Source organism: Primulina huaijiensis, chromosome 18, assembly GCF_012295235.1.
Source record: "Primulina huaijiensis isolate GDHJ02 chromosome 18, ASM1229523v2, whole genome shotgun sequence".
NCBI lineage: Eukaryota > Viridiplantae > Streptophyta > Magnoliopsida > Lamiales > Gesneriaceae > Primulina > Primulina huaijiensis.
The window spans coordinates 5,641,291-5,664,521 of record NC_133323.1 but is presented as its reverse complement, the minus strand read 5'-3'; the positions used below and the strand labels follow the sequence as shown (position 1 = coordinate 5,664,521).

General features: G+C 34.4%; 3 protein-coding genes across 3 annotated transcripts; 2 read left to right on the top strand and 1 right to left on the bottom strand.

Annotated features, from left to right (window-relative positions):
• The first annotated feature begins 4,770 nt into the window (after window positions 1-4,770).
• On the top strand, window positions 4,771-9,353 carry LOC140965237 (putative multidrug resistance protein). The gene is made up of 7 exons (XM_073425378.1): window positions 4,771-5,032; window positions 5,150-5,204; window positions 5,312-5,499; window positions 5,628-6,085; window positions 6,169-6,709; window positions 6,928-8,879; window positions 8,968-9,353. Exons 1-7 carry the CDS (start codon window positions 4,850-4,852, stop codon window positions 9,341-9,343), a joined length of 3,753 nt encoding a protein of 1,250 aa, XP_073281479.1. The 5' UTR covers window positions 4,771-4,849; the 3' UTR covers window positions 9,344-9,353.
• A 1,674-nt stretch (window positions 9,354-11,027) lies between these two features.
• On the top strand, window positions 11,028-12,953 carry LOC140964722 (protein translation factor SUI1 homolog). The gene is made up of 5 exons (XM_073424617.1): window positions 11,028-11,146; window positions 11,717-11,821; window positions 12,039-12,244; window positions 12,323-12,376; window positions 12,612-12,953. The coding sequence occupies exons 2-5, from the start codon at window positions 11,788-11,790 to the stop codon at window positions 12,654-12,656; spliced, it is 339 nt and encodes a 112-aa protein (XP_073280718.1). The 5' UTR covers window positions 11,028-11,146; window positions 11,717-11,787; the 3' UTR covers window positions 12,657-12,953.
• Window positions 12,954-13,818: 865 nt separating this feature from the next.
• On the bottom strand, window positions 13,819-22,888 carry LOC140965140 (protein disulfide isomerase-like 5-4). Its single transcript, XM_073425207.1, has 15 exons — window positions 22,599-22,888; window positions 21,012-21,102; window positions 20,693-20,787; window positions 19,914-19,971; window positions 17,394-17,578; window positions 17,211-17,268; window positions 17,044-17,084; window positions 16,816-16,890; window positions 15,839-15,895; window positions 15,492-15,558; window positions 15,136-15,279; window positions 14,820-15,044; window positions 14,368-14,517; window positions 14,200-14,277; window positions 13,819-14,086 (listed from the first exon to the last, which is right to left on the bottom strand). The coding sequence occupies exons 1-15, from the start codon at window positions 22,637-22,639 to the stop codon at window positions 14,009-14,011; spliced, it is 1,443 nt and encodes a 480-aa protein (XP_073281308.1). The 5' UTR covers window positions 22,640-22,888; the 3' UTR covers window positions 13,819-14,008.
• Between the last annotated feature and the right edge of the window lie 343 nt (window positions 22,889-23,231).

Here is a 23,231-nt window from a genome sequence, read left to right as displayed (position 1 = left end):
TTAAATTTGAAATTGTAAATATTATTTTAGAGCTGACAAAAAAAAATTATAAGTCAAATTTTTATAAAATTGATAAGATTTCATGAGATTTTATTTGATTTGAGCTTTTAAAAAATAAAATTATTTTACTATTATATTTATATAGCTTTCTCAAAAATTTTAATTCTTGTTTAAAATTTTACAAAAAGATCATTTCTCCAAAATGGATATTGTCAATTTAAATATTTTTATATTTTAAAAAATCTATAAATTATTTTTGTCTCCTAAAAATACTTCATTATTTTTAATTTTAGAAAATAAATTTATCAAAATTTGGTAAATTTATTTTAATTACATCTAGTAAAACTATATATTTTTTCATTTATCAAAAATATATTTAATAAAAATATTTTTATATGTTTAAAAATAATATTTTGTACTTAATACAAAATATGTGAATATTTATATACATACTATTAAGAAAAAATAATTTTAAAATTAAGAAAAAAATTAATATAAAAAGGCAAAAATTTGTGTGAGACGCTCTCACAGATCGAACATATAAGATTGAATCTGATACCAATTGTAGGACCAAGTGACGCCAAAAAGTTATATTTGGCGGTAACGATGCAACTCAAATATTATAAACAGTAGAGCAGTTCAAGTACCACGTTTCGATTGTTCTAGCCAACAGAGACAATTATTTCATCAAACATAGTTGATCCTTCTGTCAATTTAATGGTTAAAATTAGAGGGAGAAAGACTCGGTTCAGTCGCAAATGTTTGACCCCTTTCTCTGTTCGAACCCAAATATTTCTACGTTCCCAGTTTAATCTTAAATGTTTACAAATTTTGACCAAATTAGTTATTCCGTCAATTTAATGGTTAAAACTAATAGTACACATGATATGTGTCAGTACCCTTAAAATCCTCAAAACAATTCCACTTGTTGTTTTATTTGTTCAACTTGTTATATTATCTCCTCGGTCGCAACCTTTGGTGCACGCTTGTGATTCTCCCTTCGTAATTCTAAATCCAAATAATTCAAATTCATTATTTTTTCGGATTCGTTCAGACTTTGTATTAAATTATCACTACAAGATGCACAACTTGCACTTGATACAGAAGAAACAATGAGTTAAAAACTCTTATTACTTTATCATGCTCTGGTAACAAACTATGGGTAGTACCATTGAATTTGTTTACTTGACTATGTGTTTTGTCCCAACACTTATAAACACCGATTTGCGAAAACAATGTATGTGTTTTTCCTATGTTAGACCACAAAATGAAACAATTGAAAATCATTTGAAACATGATGGGATTAATTAACTGCTCTGATAATGTGGTTGTCGTGCGAGATGGAAAGCTGGAGTTGATTGATAGAGAAAATGTAATGCCCGAGAAATTGATTATCGTAATCTGATGTGATTTATTGATCATGAATTGATGTGAGTGTAGACTACTCCAAGACCCAATTGGTTACAACATATGAGTTACGTGATTTTCGGGCAGAACCTGTGGCGCCCGAGCGGTAGAAGACGACCGCCCGAGCGCCAATGCATTACAAGAGCATGTTGTGGACAGAACGTCTGGCGCCCGAGCGGTAGTTTTTGACTGCCCTAGCGCCAATGTTCAATAAGGATATGTATCGGACAGAACATCCCGCGCCCGAGCGGTAGATTGCAACCGCCCGAGCGCCGACTGAAATTCAAGAAATTGTGCCACGTTTCTTCAAGCATGCAAGTATATATATATATATATATATATATATATAACAATTCTCCAGAATTCAGTAGGAAGAAAGAAGAAAAACGAGAAAAAGGAACGAGAAAAGTTATAGAAAATCCTTACGCCTTTATATTTCGATCCGCCCGTTAGATTTTGAATCCGACTTCGGTACTGTGTTCCTATCGACGTGGGCTACAACTGGACGTAAGTTTTGTTACGTTTTGATATGTGTTGAAATTATGCTATTGTCAGAATTGAATAAAATTCATATATGATGTTCTTGACATGTTAGACATCATAGAATAGAAGTCAGATTAAGAAACAGATTGATTACGGATTTGTTATGATTTTTCAGATTATATTGAGTGGTATTGGACAAATTTGGATTATGGTTGGATTATGGATTATATTGGATATTGGTTATGAATTGTAATTGATATCTCTTGCTATCTGAATTGACGGGGATATTGATATTGTACCGTTATGCCGTTGATTTTGAATTGAATTCAGATTGATCAGATTCAGTATTGAATTGAGAATGGACGGTTGATATTATTATTCTCGATATGTCCTTTCAGATTTACAGAGGCAATCTTGAGTTCACAACTTCCGTTTCTTCCGACCGAGACTACAAACGAAAGGTATAAGTCAATGTGGTATTGGGAGATCGACACAAGTAGGATATACTTGTGTTTCCCTAAATCACATACTATTTGTTATTATTTGCATTGATCTGATTTGATATGCTTGTTCTATTAATGTATAGAGAGCATGTGTTAGACGAATATTAGACGAGTGATCTTGTGACAGAATTACCTGATAGTGGCTGGATCGCCACGGGCACATTGCACGATGTCTCAAGATAGTGTATTGGCGATAGTGCCACAGTCTGTGACGGATAGGTCAAGACACTGGATGTTTGGTTATATCGACGTGGATAGAATCGGAGTTTCTCCTATTACTGTTGGTCGATATAGGAATACCAACGTCTGGAAACCGGGATCCCTAGACTAGGATTGAGTCTAGTCTGAGTCGTGGAGTCACGAGTATGATTGATAGTTTGATATTAATTATGTTTCAGATTTTGATATATATCTGATATCTGCTTCATGCTTTATATTAATTATATGATTGCATGTTTCGTTGATTTATACTGGGATTTATTCTCACCGGAGTTATCCGGCTGTTGTCGTGTTTGNCCAAAAAAAAAAGTTAGACCCTGTTTATTATAATTGATTAATTAGTCCCAATCACGATTAAGAACATGATTAACGTCTGGGTCCCCACACTAATTGTGTGCAGCGGCATCAATTTTATTCTCAAGGTTGAGCCAAATTCCAAGTGTGATGGTAGCAAGAAAGAAAAAATTGTCCCTGCTCGAATTGAACTGGAAATTAGGGTATTTGATGGGTTTTGGAGATTTTAGGGACATGATTGTTACATATCAATTCACCGTTAGTTTTAACCATTAAATTGACGGAATTATTAACTCGTCAAAATTTGTAAACGTTTAGGACTATACCAGGAATGCCGAAAATATTTGGAACCAAACAAGAACAGAGACCAAACATCTGGGGTTGAACTAGGTCTTTCCCCGTCACATGTCATGTTTACCGTTAGTTTTAATCATTAATTTGACAAGAGAACCAATTTGGTCAAAATTTGTAAACGTTTAGATATAGACCGAGAACGTCGATACATTTGGAACCAAATCGGAAAAGAAACCAAATATCTGAGACTGAACCGAGTTTTTTCTCATAATTAGTTGAGCTTAACAATGACGCTATAGAATTTGGAAACACCAAATATATATACTATATAACAATCCAAGTGGTTGCGTTACAATATCATTTCGAAAGACATAATTTAACCACACAATTTTTTATCACATCTCTAAAGTATAGTTTTTTTTTTAAATGTTTAATTGCATAGATCATCAATGTAAAATCATGAGATTAATAAAAACTCTTTATGAAACAAAATGATCTATTAACTCTTTCGTTTAAAATTTTGAGCACACATACCCTCGTCTATACGTGTTTTTAGTGATATGTGTGCTCAATATTTGCAAATACATGGAGTTAATTGATTTTCACACAGTTTTCAACAATCTCGATATTTCACTGGGATGATATATGTAATTAAACCAAAAAATTACCAAAATATAAACATATATTTAGTAGATGGTATCAAATTCGATCGTTTCAATATTTTAACATCAAATTTATTCATAAACCTTGCCGAATCTTTGGTAGAACAAAACGGGAAGCATGTCAATTCATATATAAAGTCATGAAGCAATGCCATAGAATTAAGACCAAGTATTGATTTGGTCCTTGAAATTTCCAATCTAGCATATTCTAATAAAAACCATGCAAAACGATGATAAAATACAAATTTGTCTTACATAGACATATATGATTTTGTACTATGTTATTGAATTGTGTCTCTAGTTTGTAAAGGGTATACAGAAAACAAAATGGAATATATAATCGGCTGCCAAATGTGCAGCAATAGATAGAATATGATGACATTTGAAATATTCCATTCGAATGAAGTTACCTTACCAGTCATTGTCAACATTCCATGAATTTCTTGATTGGTTTCACAATTATTAGTTTATTCAAAGATTTTCTATGATTAAAACAGAATGTTTTAGGTCCAAAATTAACCAGGAATCAAACGGGGGTTGCCAAGGAATGGCAAAAAGGGATCTGTAAATCTTTTTCTAGATCTGACAAAAATTTAAGAATCCCATTTTGATTACAAAGAATGTAACGTTGTGACGAGATTATTTGGAAAACAGAGGATAAAAGATGCTGTATGTGACCACTGATTACAAAGAGGAAAGAAATAACAAGGGAGGGATAAACAACAAAAACAGTTGGAATTATTCAACAAAGCAAAAAACATCTAATGACAACAAACAGCCGGCTGATTTACAGAAAACATGTATGATACCCTTGAAAATTTTTCATAAAAAAGTAGCCAATAAATGCCACCAAAATCCAACTAGTGAGAGACAAGATTTCTATATAAAATGTATAGAATGTGCCGTTTGTCCTAGTATTTGAATCATCTGCCTGCAAGTATATCAACTTCAAAATACAGAGGATCCCTCTTCACGGGGAACGCAAAAATGGGGAAAAAAGATGGCATTTTTCGATATGCGGATAGAGTGGACAAATTCTTAATGTTTTTTGGGACTTTAGGTAGCATTGGAGATGGATTACAGATCCCTCTCATGATGTTTGTTCTAAGTTCTGTGATCAATGAGTACGGATCTCTTAATAGTGGGATCTCTACTCATTCGGTTGACAAGGTGATGAATAATACTCCTATTTAGTAGAATGAAATTTCATATGCAGTTGATGAATCTTAATATCGACACAGTAGTTTTGAACATACTGATTGATATGCTGCTAAAAAATGTATACAGTATGCACTCCGGCTATTCTATGTCGCAATTGGAGTGGGACTATCTGCTTTTATCGGTAAGTTGCATTTTTGAGCTTAATTATCCATTCTCTTCATAGATCAAAATATAGAAATTTGAACTTCTACTTGATCCTAAGGACTTCTCCAACAAGTATTTTTGCAGAAGGATTATGTTGGGCAAGAACGGCAGAGAGACAAAGTTCTTGCATGAGACTAGAGTACCTGAAATCCGTCCTTAAACAAGAAGTTGGTTTCTTTGACACACAGGCAGTGGATTCTTCTAACACTTATCAAGTTGTCACGACAATATCATCCGACTCAAATACAATACAGGTCACCATAGGCGAAAAGGTATTAACTCCCTACTAAAGTCATGTTGCCATCACTTTGTTTCTTAAATGTTCCCATTATACTCCAAAAATAAATGGAAACAAATTAACAGTAATTTCTAGAAGTAACACTTTTTTTCTCGACTACAGATACCCGACTGCCTTGCTTACATGTCATCCTTCTTCTTCTGTCTGATATTTGCATTCTCACTATCATGGAAGCTCACTTTGGCTGCTATACCATTCTCCCTAATGTTCATTGTCCCTGGACTTGGCTTCGGAAAAATGATGATGGACGTGGCAATACAAACAATAGAGTCGTATGCAATTGCTGGTGGAATCGCAGAACAAGCAATATCTTCAATCAGGACGCTATACTCATATGTTGCAGAGACTCGAACACTCGAAAAGTTCAGTAACACACTCCAAAAAACGATGGAGCTAGGCATAAAGCAAGGTTTTGCAAGAGGGTTGATGATGGGGAGCATGGGAGTAATATATATCAGCTGGGGATTTCAAGCCTGGGTGGGGTCGCTGCTTGTCACCAAAAAAGGCGAAAAGGGTGGAGATATTTTTGTAGCTGGATTCAATGTTCTTATGGGAGGATTGTGAGTAAAGAATATTCATATTTTTGTATCTGCACTCAGCAAAATGCCTGATTTTTTGCTCTATGATGTTTCGGTATTTGCAGAAATATTTTGACCGCTCTTCCGAACCTGACGGCAATAACAGAAGCAAAGTCTGCTGCCATTAGGATAGCAGAGATGATTGATCGTGAACCAGCCATAGACTCTGACGATAAGAAGGGAAAAGCTCTGTCATACGTTAGAGGCGAAATTCAATTCAAAGGAGTATATTTTTGTTATCCTTCAAGACCTGAGACACCAATCCTGGAAGGCTTGGATCTGACAGTTCCAGCAGGGAGAACAGTAGGCCTTGTTGGGGGTAGTGGCTCTGGCAAGTCAACCATAATTTCGCTGCTTCAAAGATTTTACGATCCAGCAGAAGGTGAAATTTTGTTGGATGGATATAAAATAAATAGGCTGCATCTCAAATGGTTGAGATCCCAAATGGGATTGGTTAATCAAGAACCTGTACTATTTGCAACAACTATAAAAGAGAATATAATACTGGGGAAAGAGGATGCATCAATGGAAGATATAGAAAATGCAGCCAAAGCTGCATATGTACATGATTTCATAGTTAAGTTGCCAGATGCCTACGAAACTCAAGTAAGACTGCTTCTAAACATAGACTAAGCATGTTCGTTCTTATTTTTAAACATTTTGTTGTCTGTTGACTTTCAAAAACAAAAAAAAATACCAAAAAACGACAATACCGAGAGTCTCAATTCACGCCAAAACAATAGTAATTCACTAAATGTACATCTAAAGAAAGAATACTTTATTGAAAGAGATTATGGCATTGATATTTATTAGAAAAATTTCAGGTTGGTCAATTTGGAGTACAGTTATCTGGAGGGCAAAAGCAGCGAATAGCCATAGCCAGGGCACTGATAAGGAATCCAAAAATATTGCTTCTCGATGAAGCCACAAGTGCACTTGACTCAGAGTCTGAGCGAATTGTACAGAAGGCAATAGACCAGGCGTCAAAGGGAAGGACTGCAATTGTCATAGCTCACCGTCTCTCAACAATCAAATTGGCTAATTTGATTATAGTTATCAAGTCAGGAAGAGTAGTTGAATCAGGCTCACATGACGAACTTATGCAACTGAATGACGGAGAGTACGTCAAAATGGTAGAATTGCAGCAATCAACAACTGAGATTGAGACCACAACTAATTTCAATTACCAGAATGGAAAAAATCACCACAAGATGGGTGTCCCTCCTAGCCCCATGAGTGTTATGTCTAGCCCACGTACTCCAACTCTGAACCCATTTAGCCCAGCATTTTCAAGGAGCACACCCTTTTCCGCTCCTTACTCGATGCAGTACGAGGCTTCATATGATAGTGACGAAGAAAATTTCAACCAGCAAGCTCACCCAGCTCCATCACAGTTGCGTTTACTGAAAATGAATGCACCGGAGTGGCCAAGAGCTTTTCTTGGATGCTTAGGAGCAATAGGCTCTGGAGCAGTTCAACCAATTAATGCATATTGTGTTGGAGCACTTATATCAGTTTACTTCAGGGAAGATAAATCCTCCATCACATCTCATGCAAGGGTTTATTCCCTAGTATTTGTTGGCCTTGGATTCTTTAGCTTCTTCACCAACCTTCTGCAGCACTACAATTTCGCAATCATGGGAGAAAAGTTAACCAAAAGGGTTCGGGAGATGATTCTGAATAAAATTATGACTTTTGAAATTGGGTGGTTTGATCAAGATGAGAATACAAGCGCAGCAATATGTGCTCGCCTGTCAACAGAAGCAAGCATGGTTCGCTCTCTTGTTGGGGATCGCATGTCACTTTTGGCTCAAGCCACTTTTGGGGCTATCTTCACCTATATCCTAGGCCTCGTTTTAGCATGGAGACTAGCCCTTGTGATGATGGCAGCTCAACCTTTACTAATAGGGAGCTTTTATGCGAGGAGTGTTCTGATGAAGAGTATGTCTGCAAAAGCTCAAGTAGCACAAAAAGAGGGAAGCCAAATTGCAAGCGAAGCAGTCATTAATCATAGAACCATAACCGCCTTTTCGTCTCAGAAAAAGATAGTGGGGCTTTTTAGAGACACGTTAGAAGGCCCGCGGAAGGAGAGTGTTAGACAATCCTGGTTTGCAGGTGTTGGCCTCTTCAGCTCTCAGTTTCTTGCAGCAGCTTCAACAGCTTTAGCTTACTGGTACGGAGGGAGGCTATTGGCAAAGGATCAAATATCTCCAGAGAGACTCTTTCAAGCATTTCTAGCACTTCTATTTACTGCATATACCATTGCAGAGGCTGGGAGTATGACCAAAGATATATCTAGAGGAAGTACTGCCGTAAGTTCAGTTTTTGCAATACTTGACAGAAAGAGTGAGATCGATCCCGAAAGCCCAAGAAAAACTAATGCGACTAAAATCAATGTCAGGGGCCGAGTGGAGCTGAGAAGTGTAGTCTTTGCGTATCCCACAAGACCTGAAGAATTGATCTTGAAGGGTCTCAGCCTTAAAATCAATGCTGGAACCACTGTAGCATTGGTTGGCCAGAGTGGATCAGGGAAATCCACAATCCTTGGGCTCATTGAAAGATTTTATGATCCTATCAATGGATTGGTGTGCATTGATGAAAAGGACATCAGAGAATACGATCTCAGAACCTTGAGGTCACACATTGCATTGGTCAGCCAGGAGCCAACACTATTTGCCGGAACCATCTACGACAACATAGCATACGGCCAAAACGATGCGAGGGAATCTGAGGTAAGGAAGGCAGCAAGGCTGGCAAATGCCCACGAATTCATAAGGTATGGATTTCTCATCTTCATTCACATAACATATATGAATACTTCTAAGCTAAAACAACCACTGATTAATAACATATGTTGATGACAGTGGAATGAAAGATGGATACGAAACATATTGTGGGGAAAGAGGCGTGCAGCTATCCGGAGGGCAGAGACAAAGAATAGCATTAGCTCGTGCCATTTTGAAGGACCCCACTATCCTGTTGTTGGACGAAGCAACGAGTGCTCTCGATAGCATGTCGGAGAGCTTGGTTCAAGAAGCACTGGGGAAGATGATGGTAGGAAGAACGTGTGTTGTCGTTGCTCATCGATTATCGACGATACAGAAATCAAACTCCATTGCTGTGATCAAAGAAGGGAAAGTTGCAGAACAAGGCTCGCATTCTGATCTACTGGCCTTGGGAAATCGAGGTGCATACCATTCTCTAGTTAAAGCACAAGGTGGCAACTCTCCATACCGCTAAAAATCATGATTCCCACAGCGTATTTCATTATAAGTAATGCCCACGTGAAATTTTGTGATCTAGAGATTATAATCCAAAATCATAAGACGTTCTGATCTCACCTTGTATAAAGGTCAGCATTGCTTTTAATTTGATCGGAAGAAGATTACTGTACTTGTAAATTGTGCTTGCTGAAGATCACCCTTCCTATAATTCAGTATTCAGAATTTTAATCGCTCAACTCCGATGGATTATTAAAGAATAGTCGTTTATTAGAAAATCTGGGGAAATGACGTTGGTACTCTTGATCTTGGTTCCAGAATAACAAGAACGTGGGATTTTATGCGCACTAATATAAAACACGTTCACGTGGATAACAAATTTGGGTGCATCGTGAATGTTCGTAAATTTTACAAATGAATACTATCAAATGATTTATCTAACTTAATGGTAAATATTTATAAGTTGTTGAATCATTTTTTCGCTTGATTTTCAACTCTCTGATAAAATTCAACAATGTTTTAATCGTCTCTGATTTCCGCAGTTTCCTTGTTATTTCTAGATTTTATGTTGATTTTGTTATTTGAACTTGATTTTTTCTAACTATCTTCTTACTTTGTTTATTTGAGTAATTCGCGCTTCAAATCTTACTTTTTTTTCATTTTGTATTTTGAAGAGTCGCTCAATTTTTCCACAGCATACTTTGTCTAATTTGAACAGAAACTTGTGAGGTCCTTCACTTTATTGGTTTCCTTCTTTATGCATATCAAAAGTTATAGAGAAAATCGTAAGTGGTCTATTTTGGGTTTTAGTCTTGTAATTTGTTAAAGTTTAATTTTCATATAATATTTTTTTGTTTGTTTCTGCTTGAAACCACTAAATCATGGAATATAATTTGTTTGACATATGTGGTGAGAATTAAGCATATATTACTCAAACTAAAATTCATTCAATCAAAAATAAAGAGAAAATAAAGTAACACGACTTCCAATACTTTAAAATAAAAGGAAAAAGTTCGTCGTTTTCTTTTATTTTTGTTTATGTATATTTTAATGTGTATAATATAAGTTTCATTTTTGTCACATTAACTACATAAGAGAGTATCAATGTCAAATAAGCAATACTCGACGGATTTAATGGTTTCAGGCAAAAAATCGATCGAACCATGACAAAAATTCGACAAAAAACATAAACAAATCCACTATTTATTTACGTCACCAAAATAAAAAATAAAATAAAATCAATTTACTAGATTAAAATCAAATTTTAACAAATTACAAAATTAAAATCAAAACAGACCAATTTACGTGACTAAAATTATAATTTTTCCTAAGTTCTGGCAGGCGGAGACCTAAAGTGAGGCTCACCAGCCACTCTCCTCAGGGTGAGTATTTGTTTACACTAAGAGATATATTTTTTTTATATTTTCTTTTATCTCTTAATGTTTCAATTTCAAAAAATTATAAAATTTATTTTAAAATTTTAAAAATTATTTATTTTTAAATTTTTTTTACGGAACTACGTGTGTTAGTTTTTATAATAAACTATTGGACTATTTTTTTAATCCATTTTTTAAAAGTCTTGTGCTCTATATTTTACTATTTTTGTCTTAAATATTTTACCAAAGAGTTGTGGAAGAGGATAGAATTTATTTATCAAAATAAATTATCAATAGTTCTGTTCTTTTTTTTTTTTTTAAAGAATTGTTTTGTGAAAACTCATCCGATGACCGATATATATTAGTATCTTCTTCCTTCCCCTGCCAACTGTTTGACCGTCAGCTCCCGATTGTGGTCTCGAAGCTCGATTAAATTTCCCGATAAGGTACCCTTTTTCTATCTGATCGAATGTTTGTGAATTGGATTGAAACTTTTGTTTTTTTCTATATCTTGTTATGCTAACCATTTTTTTTATTTGGGTATCATCGCCGATGATTTTTATGTTTTTTTGTTACTGTTTTAATGTATCAAAACGGATGTTTCAAGCACCTGTGAATCCTGTTTTCTTGAATTTCTGGAGTCAGATTATTCATGCTTTCAATTTCCTCTGGTACATAAATATATGTCCCCTTTTTCTTCCTGTATATGTGCTAATATAGGAAGAATAATCTTCATTATCTCACTGTATTCGCTTCTGTAATTATTCCTGATTCCATTTGGGATTAACATGTTTTTCAATAGTATTGAGAAACAAGAGGTGATAGTGTGTAGTTACACATTTTACCTAACTGGGGCTGCTGAATACCCGATAGAGGTGACTCAGATACCCAGGAATATTTAACTTATATACTTTGCTATGTCGCCTTTCAAGAATCATTTTGCTTCCCAGATCTTCATTTGTCTGTGAGGTGGCTCTGTTGGCTGATGGTTGGAATATGTTTTTTAATTAACTCAGGTTTGGGACTTTCAATTTAGTGTGTGGAAGTGCGGTGTTCTTTTTCACATTTGCTGCATCAACCAAGTTTCATGTCTGATTTTGACATCCAGACTCCTGCTTTTGGTATGCTGCTCCAACATATCTATTTTGTTGGTGAAACTATTCTATTTGACTTATTTTTCTTGATTTGATTTAAATGTTGAAAAGTTGGATTAAAGTAGGTGAAGTTTGCAAATAAGGATATATGATATAGGTCATTCAATTATAGAGGAATGAGGTGAAGATCAGAGATCCTCACCTCTCCTTTGGATCAGACTTACAGTTTTTCATGTGATGTCAGATCCTTTTGCTGATGCAAATGCTGAGAATTCTGGTGCTGGGACAAAGGACTATGTTCATGTTCGAGTCCAACAGCGAAATGGTCGTAAAAGCCTAACAACTGTGCAGGGATTGAAGAAAGAGTTCAGCTATAACAAAATCCTGAAGGATCTTAAGAAAGACTTTTGCTGCAATGGAACTGTTGTTCAGGACCCAGAACTAGGCCAGGTTTTGTTGATTTTAATGGTTATCCCATTCCTTCCCCTTATCTTCCATTATATTTATTCCCCGATTTTGTTTGTGAAGGTTATTCAACTCCAAGGTGATCAGCGGAAGAACGTTTCTTCCTTTCTTATCCAGGTGATTGCTCATCCTTTTCATGATAACATCTACATTTATGGAAAAAAAATTGTCAAAGATGAAAATTTCAGTATTGAATATGGGAAAAGAAAGAAAGGTAGCTTGTAGGCACTATTTTTATGGGTATTTCTCATGAAAATGAGTACACCATTTAACAGGATGCTAAAGTTTGCACTTCAGAAGTTTGTGTGCTTCAATAATTAATAATTTAATTAATTTTTTGCTTTGAAAACAGGCTGGGATCGTGAAAAAAGAGCATATAAAGATTCATGGTTTCTGAGCTGCAGCATATATCACTGTGTTGTGGCTGTTGGGTATTATGTCAATGTTGAAGATGATATCCATAACTATTGTAACTAGGTCAATCATATGTGTATGGTCAATTGACATCTATGTTTCATTTCCAGCGTCTCACAGTGGTGGTACTTTCTCCAGTTTCTATGGTTGTCAATGGCAACATTCTTATTTTGGATTGTTTACTTTCATGTCTTACTGAGAGTTCGAACTGCTTTTTGTTCAGCAAGCACTTGAACATGGCATTTAATCATATATGAAGGTTCTAGAATATTCGTCCGGTCGAGCATTGCATAAATGATAATCACAGAAGCACTAAGGTCTTGCTGGTGTAGCACCTTGTTTAAATGCTGGACGATGATATACTTTTTTAGGGGAGACTCGGCAATAGTAGAACAAATGATTCGAAATTTTAATGATTAGAGATAATGAATATTGTGGCCAACAAGTGGACAGGATCATGGTTTTCCTTCGAACTATGAATTGAAAACGTGTTCAATTTTGTTTCAAAGCCAGAACCAAGACCAACGACTTTGATTTGATTTCCAGAGGTAACAAACCAAAATCAAAACAAATTTCGATTTTGGTTTAAAAGCCAGAACCAAGACCAAGGACTTCGAATTGATCTCCAGAAAAAAAAAAAACCAAAGCAAAACCAAAAGAGATGGAAATCATATGAAACTAATCAAAACCTTAAACTAATTTTATTGAGTTTATATAATAATTTAAGCTACTTGTCTTATATGTAACTCAAATTTAAAACCTTTATTATTTAGAAGAAAACTTAATATTTATAACATTTCATATTATTAAATAATTAAAATATATATTAATTCGATCATCTCAAGAATTATACTGTTATTTTTTCCTCGTACTTTCCTCGACTTTTGCCATCTATCAAATTGAAAGTGCCAAGTATGAGATACAAAAAAACATAGATGGATTTTACATATTTTGTGGAAATCATAGATTTGATGATAAAGAAAATATAAGGATGTTCAGGGTAGCTTCTTAGATAAACCCCCAATACTTAGCAGAAACTTGAGATTGACTTGGGCACGAACAATTGATAAATCGTGATCCCGCTTCTATGTAATGGAAAGAAACTTCACATTTCAGCAGCTGAGAAATACCACCTTACCAGAGAGAGTATATGAGCCAAAATATGTATTTTCCATATGAACCATCAAATTGATAACGAAACTTATCTTCATAAAAAAAAAGGTCCACACAGTAAATGTAATCGATTTAATTTATGCTCTGCGTCTCAACTAAAGGATGCGTGTGTGTACAGAAATTGATCTCTCTTTTTTCACATTCACTAGTTTAGACTTCCGATCAAAAGTTTTTCCCCAGTTCAACCTTTTTCATCAGCTTGAATGTGTTGTGCAGAATCGAGTCCAAGATTCCGGCAACCTGGAAACAATGGAATGTAAAGCTAGAGTCTCAAGGATTATAGAAAAAACAAGTTGGGAGTCGAAGGAAACGAGTAACCAAAAAGAGGTGGCAGAGGATAAATTGACACCGACCGTGAAAACACCTCCAATGATAGCACAGACATTTGTAATGAAATGTGAAAAGGACTTCGAGTCTTCAGTTATTAAGACCTAATTTTGAGAAGAATAATAAACGGTGAAACAATAAGAAACCGTAGAGTACTGGCATTAAAGTAAATTTTGTGTAGACTGGTTTAATACCTGCATGGGTGATGGTTCATAATGAAATTTTGCAACAGGGATATCAAGACTGTGAGCCAAACTACTGTGGGCTGTGTATTCGTACTCCTCGACTAATTTATAAGATCTAGTCATCACCTCACTTTTCACAACTTGAATATAATGTTCAATCTGCATACACGCACAAAATTAAATGATTATTTTTATCTGTAACAAAGTGGCCAAATGGTTTTCAAGGATTGAGATTACAGGAAAACAAGATAGTGGTTTGGTTTTTACTGCTACCACGCAAGGCAATCATACGAAGAAAGATGAGTACCGGATCCCAAATATATTAGGGTGGCAACAGATTTCTAAAATTTGTGGGTAAACACATAATTATGTGGAAAGTGGAAACACTAAAATGTACAAATATAAATCATTAACAATCTCTGATAGGGAATAAAATGATGCACGGCAAACGAGGAACTCACAGTTACATTTGCATTTGAATCACTCGGATTACTGATATATGATAGCCCATTCAATCGGTCATAGCTTCTACCAAGATATGGCAACATCCTCTTCATGTCATTCATTACCCTCGGAGAGAGCATTTTACCGAAAGAGAAATGGGTAATGACATGTGACATGTTCATCTGAGAAGCATCAAAAGAATGCGCAGCCGAACGAGCAGATACAACAAGATTCCCAGGGACCTGCAAAGCCAAAAGGAAGCTAAAGATTACACTTGTATGTGATTGTGAAATGCACGAATGTGTTAAAGCATCAGTGAACATGTACTGTCACCTTCTTCACACGTACAAAACCCTCGATTCTACATCCTCCGGCTACAGGCGCAGGCCTTTTTGTATCATTTTTCGTCTCCGATGATGAATGGTCTGATGCATTTTGTGACTGCAAAGAAATAGGTGCCACCAAATCCTCCATTGTCTGCAGGGAACAAGTTTCATTCAACTTCTTTTAGGAGAATGATTAAGATCGTTAATTCTTTTAACCAAGCAACGAAAATGCATCGTTCTTTCATTCCATGCTGAGAATTAGGCAACTAATTTATTGCAGGCACAAGTTGTACTCCGATCTACCACATGTCCATATTCACATTGATAAAATCTTTTACCAGCTAACGTTGTGAGCTTTCTCACCTTAACTAAAGTATCTGTATCCCGATCGCCATAATATGATTCATGATCATGATGACCATGATCTTCTCTGTGCCCAAAAAATTGGAAGCAACCAACAATAAACAGTTATTTAAATAGGACATTAGAAGATTAAAAATGTGTAGAAAAAGTATTCAACTGCGGATTTAACAAAATGTGGTTGGATTTAATAAGGAATAAAAAAGATGTGAAGGAAGAATAGTTTTCATGATAAAAGAAAAATTAGATTTGTGATTCAGGATGTTAACTGGATTCTAGGAATGAACATACCTGAAAATACTCTAGAAAGCATCCAATGCAGAATGAAAATAAAAGAGAGAATAACTTACTTTACATCGCTCCCTTTACGGAAGATGCGAATTGATGGATACCCTTGTATATGATTCCTGCATATTTCCCAAAAGGGACTACTGAGGGAAGAAAAGATAAAGGAATCTAAAAGTACAAGTGCAACCATAGGAATATGTAACTAGTTGCCTCTAGAAGTTGAATCGTGGAGATTGCATGAAAACTCCACAAAGAAGAGAACAATGCAACCTAAATATGCAAATGAATATGACAAGCCAGAATATCTATCACAACCAACAAAAGTCAAACACGTGAATATACCGAAGTCGTGAATATGCTAATGATTGCAGAAAAGATTTAGGCTATTATAATAAGTCGTGACAAAAATTAATAACAAGGACCTCAAGAGTAAATTGATAAATACATCAAAAGATTTTCTCAATGTGAAAAGTTTTCATAACCACCATAAAAATGGAACACAAAAATTACTTAAAATTAAACAATATATGATGTGATCAGAAGGAATAGATAACTTGGAATCTGAGGGTGGATTGCTGCATCACTCACATAGATAACATAGAATCCGAGGGTGCCATATTAAAATATTACATTACCACCCAAGTCACTGCAACATACTTTGGAATATGTTATAATAATTTATCAGTGGACTCATATACACATACTGTACCAAAACCTACGGCTAGCATTGAAATTGTAGAAACAAATATACTTAGCCCTCCAAGGTAGTTATCTCAAGCTCCATCTTTAACGAAAATGTATTTAACATAGAAATGTACTAAAGTCAAGCAAAAATGGTCCTAGGAAATAGGCACAAAGGAATCCACGACAGTGGGTGCCCATAAAGAAACAACGGTCTACTGCATGCGGAAATTACTAGGAAGAACATCTATCGATAAAATAGTGAATGATCAGAGAGCCAAGTGAGTCACCATATAGTCACAATATAGCTCCACATAATAACACTTATTAAGAAATTGAACCTTTTTCTAGCAAGTACCTTCTACACAGATCAATTTCTTCAGTGCAATCAACTTTCCCCATTATAATACGTCCATCAATTTCTGGGTCATATCTACAAAAAAATATATATGAAGCTTTCTCTCAGCATTTTGATGGGAAAATATTACAACAATGAGTCTCGTTGCAATCCCAGAATGATGTGTTTTGCGTAAACACAGGTTTGCTTGAAAAGAAAAAGGCAGAGCAACAGGATGCAGGATTGCACCTTTCTTTAATTATTTTGGCAGCTTTCTCCCATGAAGGTTTCTGCAACAAACAGGTTGTGAGACAATTTGAAGTATCCACCATCATATTGATCGATTGTCAATGTGAAGTTCAAAATGTTGAAGATCACAATTTAAGGCTGCCAAACATTAAGAAGAGTCGGAATACCAGGCGGTTGCTCCAGTAGCACCACGGAGCAAAAAAATTTACCACTAATATAGCATGCCTGTGGTAAAAACAATGCCATAAGAAAGAACTTCACAACAAAGGATAACCATCCTTGATGCTTGTATTTAAAAGATTATAATGTGAATATGAAATACAGAAAAAAGCCAACTCAATTTTACTTACTGGTGGGAAATTCTATCGAAATTGCGAGCATTTAGTGAAACAGAACCTTCCCCATACTCTTCGTCAACATCATCATCATGTTTAACTGAATTCGAAGTAGGTCCAGACCGAAATTCAGAGCCAGTAGGGTTTAGTTTGGAATCTATTGAGTACTTGCGGACAGTCTTTGTTATGTTCAACCTATTCTGTTAAAAAGAGGTCAGTTCAACAAATTCAAATGAAGAGGAATTAATTTAAACATGAAATCAAAAAGCTTTAAAAAGAAGCAAATTACGTGATGGCCCTGTTCAGGAGGGTCATAACACAGTGCGTGTATTTTTTTGCTTCTCCACAAACAATTTAACAAGTTGTCCAGTTTAGGATTATCTATTTCTTGAGAAATAATAACACAGAAATAGACTAGAACATAAGTAGGTTCTTCTAATTGTGCTTTTAGGAGTCCTCTATATTGTACTTCTCCAAGACAAAATGTATTTTTTAACACTTGGCTTTTTGACAAGATCACCAATTTTTACCATATTTAAGATTAAAAATTTAATGAATATTCTACGTAAGAATTAAAAAAATATTTTGAAAGTGCAAAGCATTTTGTAGAAATCTATAGTTAAAAATAGCAAATGCATCATAAAAAATAGGATTTTTCCGTTAATTAGTGTTATATCATACATAAATCAAATATATATTTAATTTTATTTAATAATTTTAGTATCAGAAATTGTAATCAATAAATTATTTTATATTTAAAGATATCCCTGAATTTAATTATTTTTTTCAGTATATTATTTATATAAAATATTTATAAATAAAAATACTTTAGTGATTTTATTAAATTGAAAAGGATATATATGAACAAAACTATCGATTTATAAAGTAATACCATTTTGAGTTATTTCATAAATCAAAAGTTTCTGAAACTCCAAAGAACCACTTAGTCTATGTTTTAACTCAAAAGGTAAACAATTGTTTCTCCATATACAAAAGTAAGAAACACAAAAATGTCAATACTCATAAAATAGACTTAATACACTTCTCATTTATCTCGAAACAAACTCTTAACTGTAAAGTTCATAAAAGAGATGCTAGAAAAGGAAAAGTTACATAAAGCCTAAGCATCCATATGTTTCTCGTACACAGAAAAACAGGAAGCACCCACAGGTTTTTCAGCTTGAACTCATTTAGCTTAGTTTAATGGTTTAACTAATTATGTGGTAACTAAACTCCTACTTTAGAACTTACACTCCATCATTAGAATAACATATATGTTAAGCATTCAAAAAAGAATCACATATGATAAAGGAAAGAAGGAATAAACAAATCTGTCATGGTTACAGTATTATATTGACTCTCCAGGCTCGCAATTAAAAAAGCAACATTAGCACCACAACAACAGACAGCAAAAGGGAAAATAAGTTTTCCAACAGTTTAACTATTGTTTAAGCCTCCAAATCTCATTAAAAATAATACTGTATCACCCTAAACTACGAACAGTCAAATATTCCAATTTAAAAACTAACCAAAAAACATGAAAGCAATCAAAACTTAAAAACTCCTTGATAAAACTCAAAATCCATATCATTTATTAGAATAATTTATTCAACTTCTCAAGCCGTTGCTCATCTTTTTATTCAACAGTAAATTAAGGTCACTGCTAATCAGCCACATAGCAGGAGTAGCAAGGGGTTACTCCAACATAGGGAGTTTTGAGGTGAGGAAGCACTATTGTCCAACTGACTCCTAATATAATCATCTACAGTCTCAGTTAAATGTCTTACAAGTTGAAATCCCAGCCTCTTCAGACAAACCATCCATTTTACAGTGCAGTAATCAAAAGTTAAAAGAGATTTTGAACGAGAATCACAGTAATCCTAGTGATATTAATGAAATATAGCACATAGTCACAGTCAAACACCAAACAGTCACTTGGTCATCATATAATGACCCATTTTAATACGGAAAACAGTAATACCTCCAACCATTTACAGATGCAGACTTGCAGAGTTTTTTCTTTTTATCAAAGTAAAATTGAGATTGGTTCTCTAATTTCTCCAAAAAGAGAGACTCAAATTCATACCCATTGAGGTAGATGTGTAAGACAATTACCAATAATAGGCAAACTTGACTTGTCCAATATAATCCAGAGGAAAAAAAATATTTTCCTACTCTTTTTCCCATTTGAAGGATAAAGAATCCGAAGAAAAAGGATAAGGGAACAATATTTTTACAATTTCTCTTTTGGCAATTGTAACTTCTTCAACAATTTTTTTTATTTATTTTTATCGTAATGTTAATGCTGTGGCAGCAAAAGACAATAATAAATGACGCCAGTTATGAACACCGGTGCACCACACCGATAAGATCAACACCACTGATTAATGTGCAAATTTCTAATTGAGTCTAAAAGAAATCTAAACAAATCTGTCATACCAATTGAATTTAGAACAAAAGCAAAAATACGTGTAACCTACATAAAGTTATCACAATTCCAAATAAAATGCTTAAGAAATAAAGAATGTTACTTACTGTTCCCAAGACATCACTGACATCAACAGATGCAAATTCACATGACAATGCTGGAAAACTACATGAAAATCATAATAAGTCGTCAGCAGAAAAAACTAATGAAAAATGCATATAAAATGCAAATTGCAGATATCAATTCAAAAAAAAAAGAAGGAAAATAAAAGAACCTAACAACCCTCCTAAAACTCAAGAATGACCCACAAATATTAGAACATATTATGATCCTCAGAAGGCCAAATGGAATATATGTTTTGTACCCTCACGCTAACGCATCAAAATCTAGGAGCACAACAAAATATTATATGTTTTGTACCCTTGATAAATGCTAATTTTTTGCTAAGATGGATTGTTAATTTGGTGATATCAATTCTTGTACTGCAACAGCCAACAGCCAACAGCTGATGCTGTTAATGCTTCTTGAGAGCTATTGACAATGAATGTCAGAACAAAATAATTCTGTAAAGTAGCCAATTGACTCCCTTGATGGATTTCTCGTCTTTGAAAAAATAAAACAGAAAACTAAGAAAAAATAGTTCAGACTTCTATATTTAATCAAAATTGCTAACTCTAAGAGAAGTAAAATTGAACATTTGTTCTTTACGTTACAAACTGAAATATAAAATGGTACAAAATAGGACAGAAACCATCAACACCCAAATGGCAACACGTAATTTATGGAGAAAAAAATGCCAACGGTGTCTCAAGCTCGAGACCACAGAGCTAGGAAAACTCCCACCTCAAATTGTAAAAAAAAAAAATTGATTTGCATACAATTTTACCTTATATTAAAGTCAATTCGTAAAAAGTCCCCATCAGAGCTCTTATCAACGACAACTGATGTAGAGGTGCTCACTCGCAAATAATCATTCAGTTCCTATGACAATATCGCACAACACAAGGAGGATATTTTACTATGCAGTGCGGATAAGAGTGATAACAATCAACCATTGATAAAATGCATCACTTCAGAATGGCAAGGGAAAAAAAGACAATAAAGCAAATTGTGCAGGACAATTAGACCAAAGAAAACATAAGTATTTGTTGTCTCTATCAGTTTATAAATGATTCTATCAATCATTTGCCAACCCGTATTCTTACCATTCCAAATAAGAGCATCATGCAAAATGCTGCTACAATTGACAATCCAGCACCTGATAATGATGCCTCGGTCAAGTCTCTGGGAATTTTCCTGCATATAAGAAAAAAGGGTGCAACGATAAAATTACCGGACAGTTTACTCATTTCAGTTTATCTTACTAGAACCCACTATCATGCCAAAGCATTATATATACTCATATAATTATTGGAATTTGGTTAACACGCATGCTGAACACATTTTTAAGTTTTCCATCAAAACTTATCAACTGGATTAGTGACTTTGAACAGCTACATTACAGTAATCTTGAAAATCTTTATAATACATTAGGTGAGAAAATAAAATTTGGATGTGTAATTCGATACGCAATAGTTATTTCTCAAAATCCTTTCGATGACAAAGTGTTTTAGACATCCTTTCAGCACACTAAGATAAATCTTCGGAAAAAGTAACATTCAGTCAGGTTCAACAAGAGCCACAAAAATACTGAGATTTCTAGGAACTGGCTACTCTGCAACTAAAGCACGAAGCATCAGAAAGAAATCTGGAATTCCACTCAGTTGTGGACTACATCAGACAGCCACAAATCTTCCATCTCATGTAACTATTTGGTTTATAAAAACATATTGCAAATCAATTAGAAGATGATTTCTACAGCTGAAGTCATGATCTCTAGACCAAACTTTCTCAAGAACTGTCATTGGATGAGGTTTACCATGCAAACGTACAGGACAAAGCAGCACACGAACAAATAATTCATGTTGACGGCATTAACACAAGAATGATATTATGCATATTAAGAATATGAGTAAAATGTTTGCTCAAGATAAATCCAGAGCTATCTAACAGGGAAATAGTAAAAGTAAAAATTAACACTGTCTTCGATTAGGATAACCAAAAGTAACGGGTCAAGCTACTTAACCGGTGGCAAAATAATTTCCAAATTAACAATAATAAAACACCAATAAATTCATGAGAACGAGTTACAACAAGGTTCATGACAGGCACTCATCATAAGCAACCATCCTAATCAAATTTCAATTACCGAACCAAAATAAAAGAACACCCCAATCATTTTATTATTTTACAAAGAGAATGTTTACTTTTGAAAGCCAGCTCCACCAACATACTACATATATCACCCATTCAGGACCAAACCTCGAATTATAGCCGACTACTAAACTTGAACGTTACAAAAATTTACGTAAGTTGATTTTTTTCATTTGTGGGGAGCTACCACCTCCCTGCTCCCTATATCTATTTTTCACAAGATAATTACCCATACAGAATCAATTGAACTCTATCGACTAATAATCAGAGCAAAAGGGTCCGTTTAACTCGATTTGCAGGATGGTCCAGCATCCAGCAGATATCCTACACTTAACTGGTTGAATAAGCCAAAACAATCAGAAACAAAAATAACTAACAGAATGCTACATTCTATCTACAATTGCTAAGTTATACAACTGAGAACGATCTAACATAAACCGCAATTCCCTCTCACACAATAAATCAATGAAACGTAACGTTAAATTCGTCCGAAAAAAAATATTCAAACGCAAAAAAAAAAAAAGAAAATAGCAGCTGACCTGTAGAAATCCACGGATTTTATTTTACTCGTGGAGACCATAATTAACCCCTGGATTTTTAGACGAAAACAAAGTGATCTCTAACGATTCTCGAAAATTACAGATCTGTGGAATGCGTCGGTTACACTCTTGTATATTAAATGGATTTAAAAATCAAAACACATCCATGATGAAATCATAACAAGATTTGTTTTCCACTTTCGAAGCGCTTCAGCTTCGTTTTTCTGTGGAGTGAATGCAGCTGTGTGCGGTGCGTTCACCTGGATTGCTAATGGCGATTTTTACCGACTTTTTTTTTAATATCCTATAATTTGTGTTATGTGTTTTACAAAATCGATCAAATCGGTTTATTAATTTTTTATAATTATAAAATCATTATTTTTCGATATACATCGAATCAATTTTTAAATAAATAATCGAAATTCAACTATTTCACCGACTAAAATATTTTGTAACACAAAAACTCATGTAAAACAGTTTCAAGGGTCAATTTTGTGAAACAGATCTTCTATTAAAAAATATTATTTTTTATGTCAAATATATTAATTTTTATTGTAAATATAGACAATATTGATCTATCTCACGAATAAAGATCCACAGATTTTGACCTACTCATTCTGTAAAATTGATTGA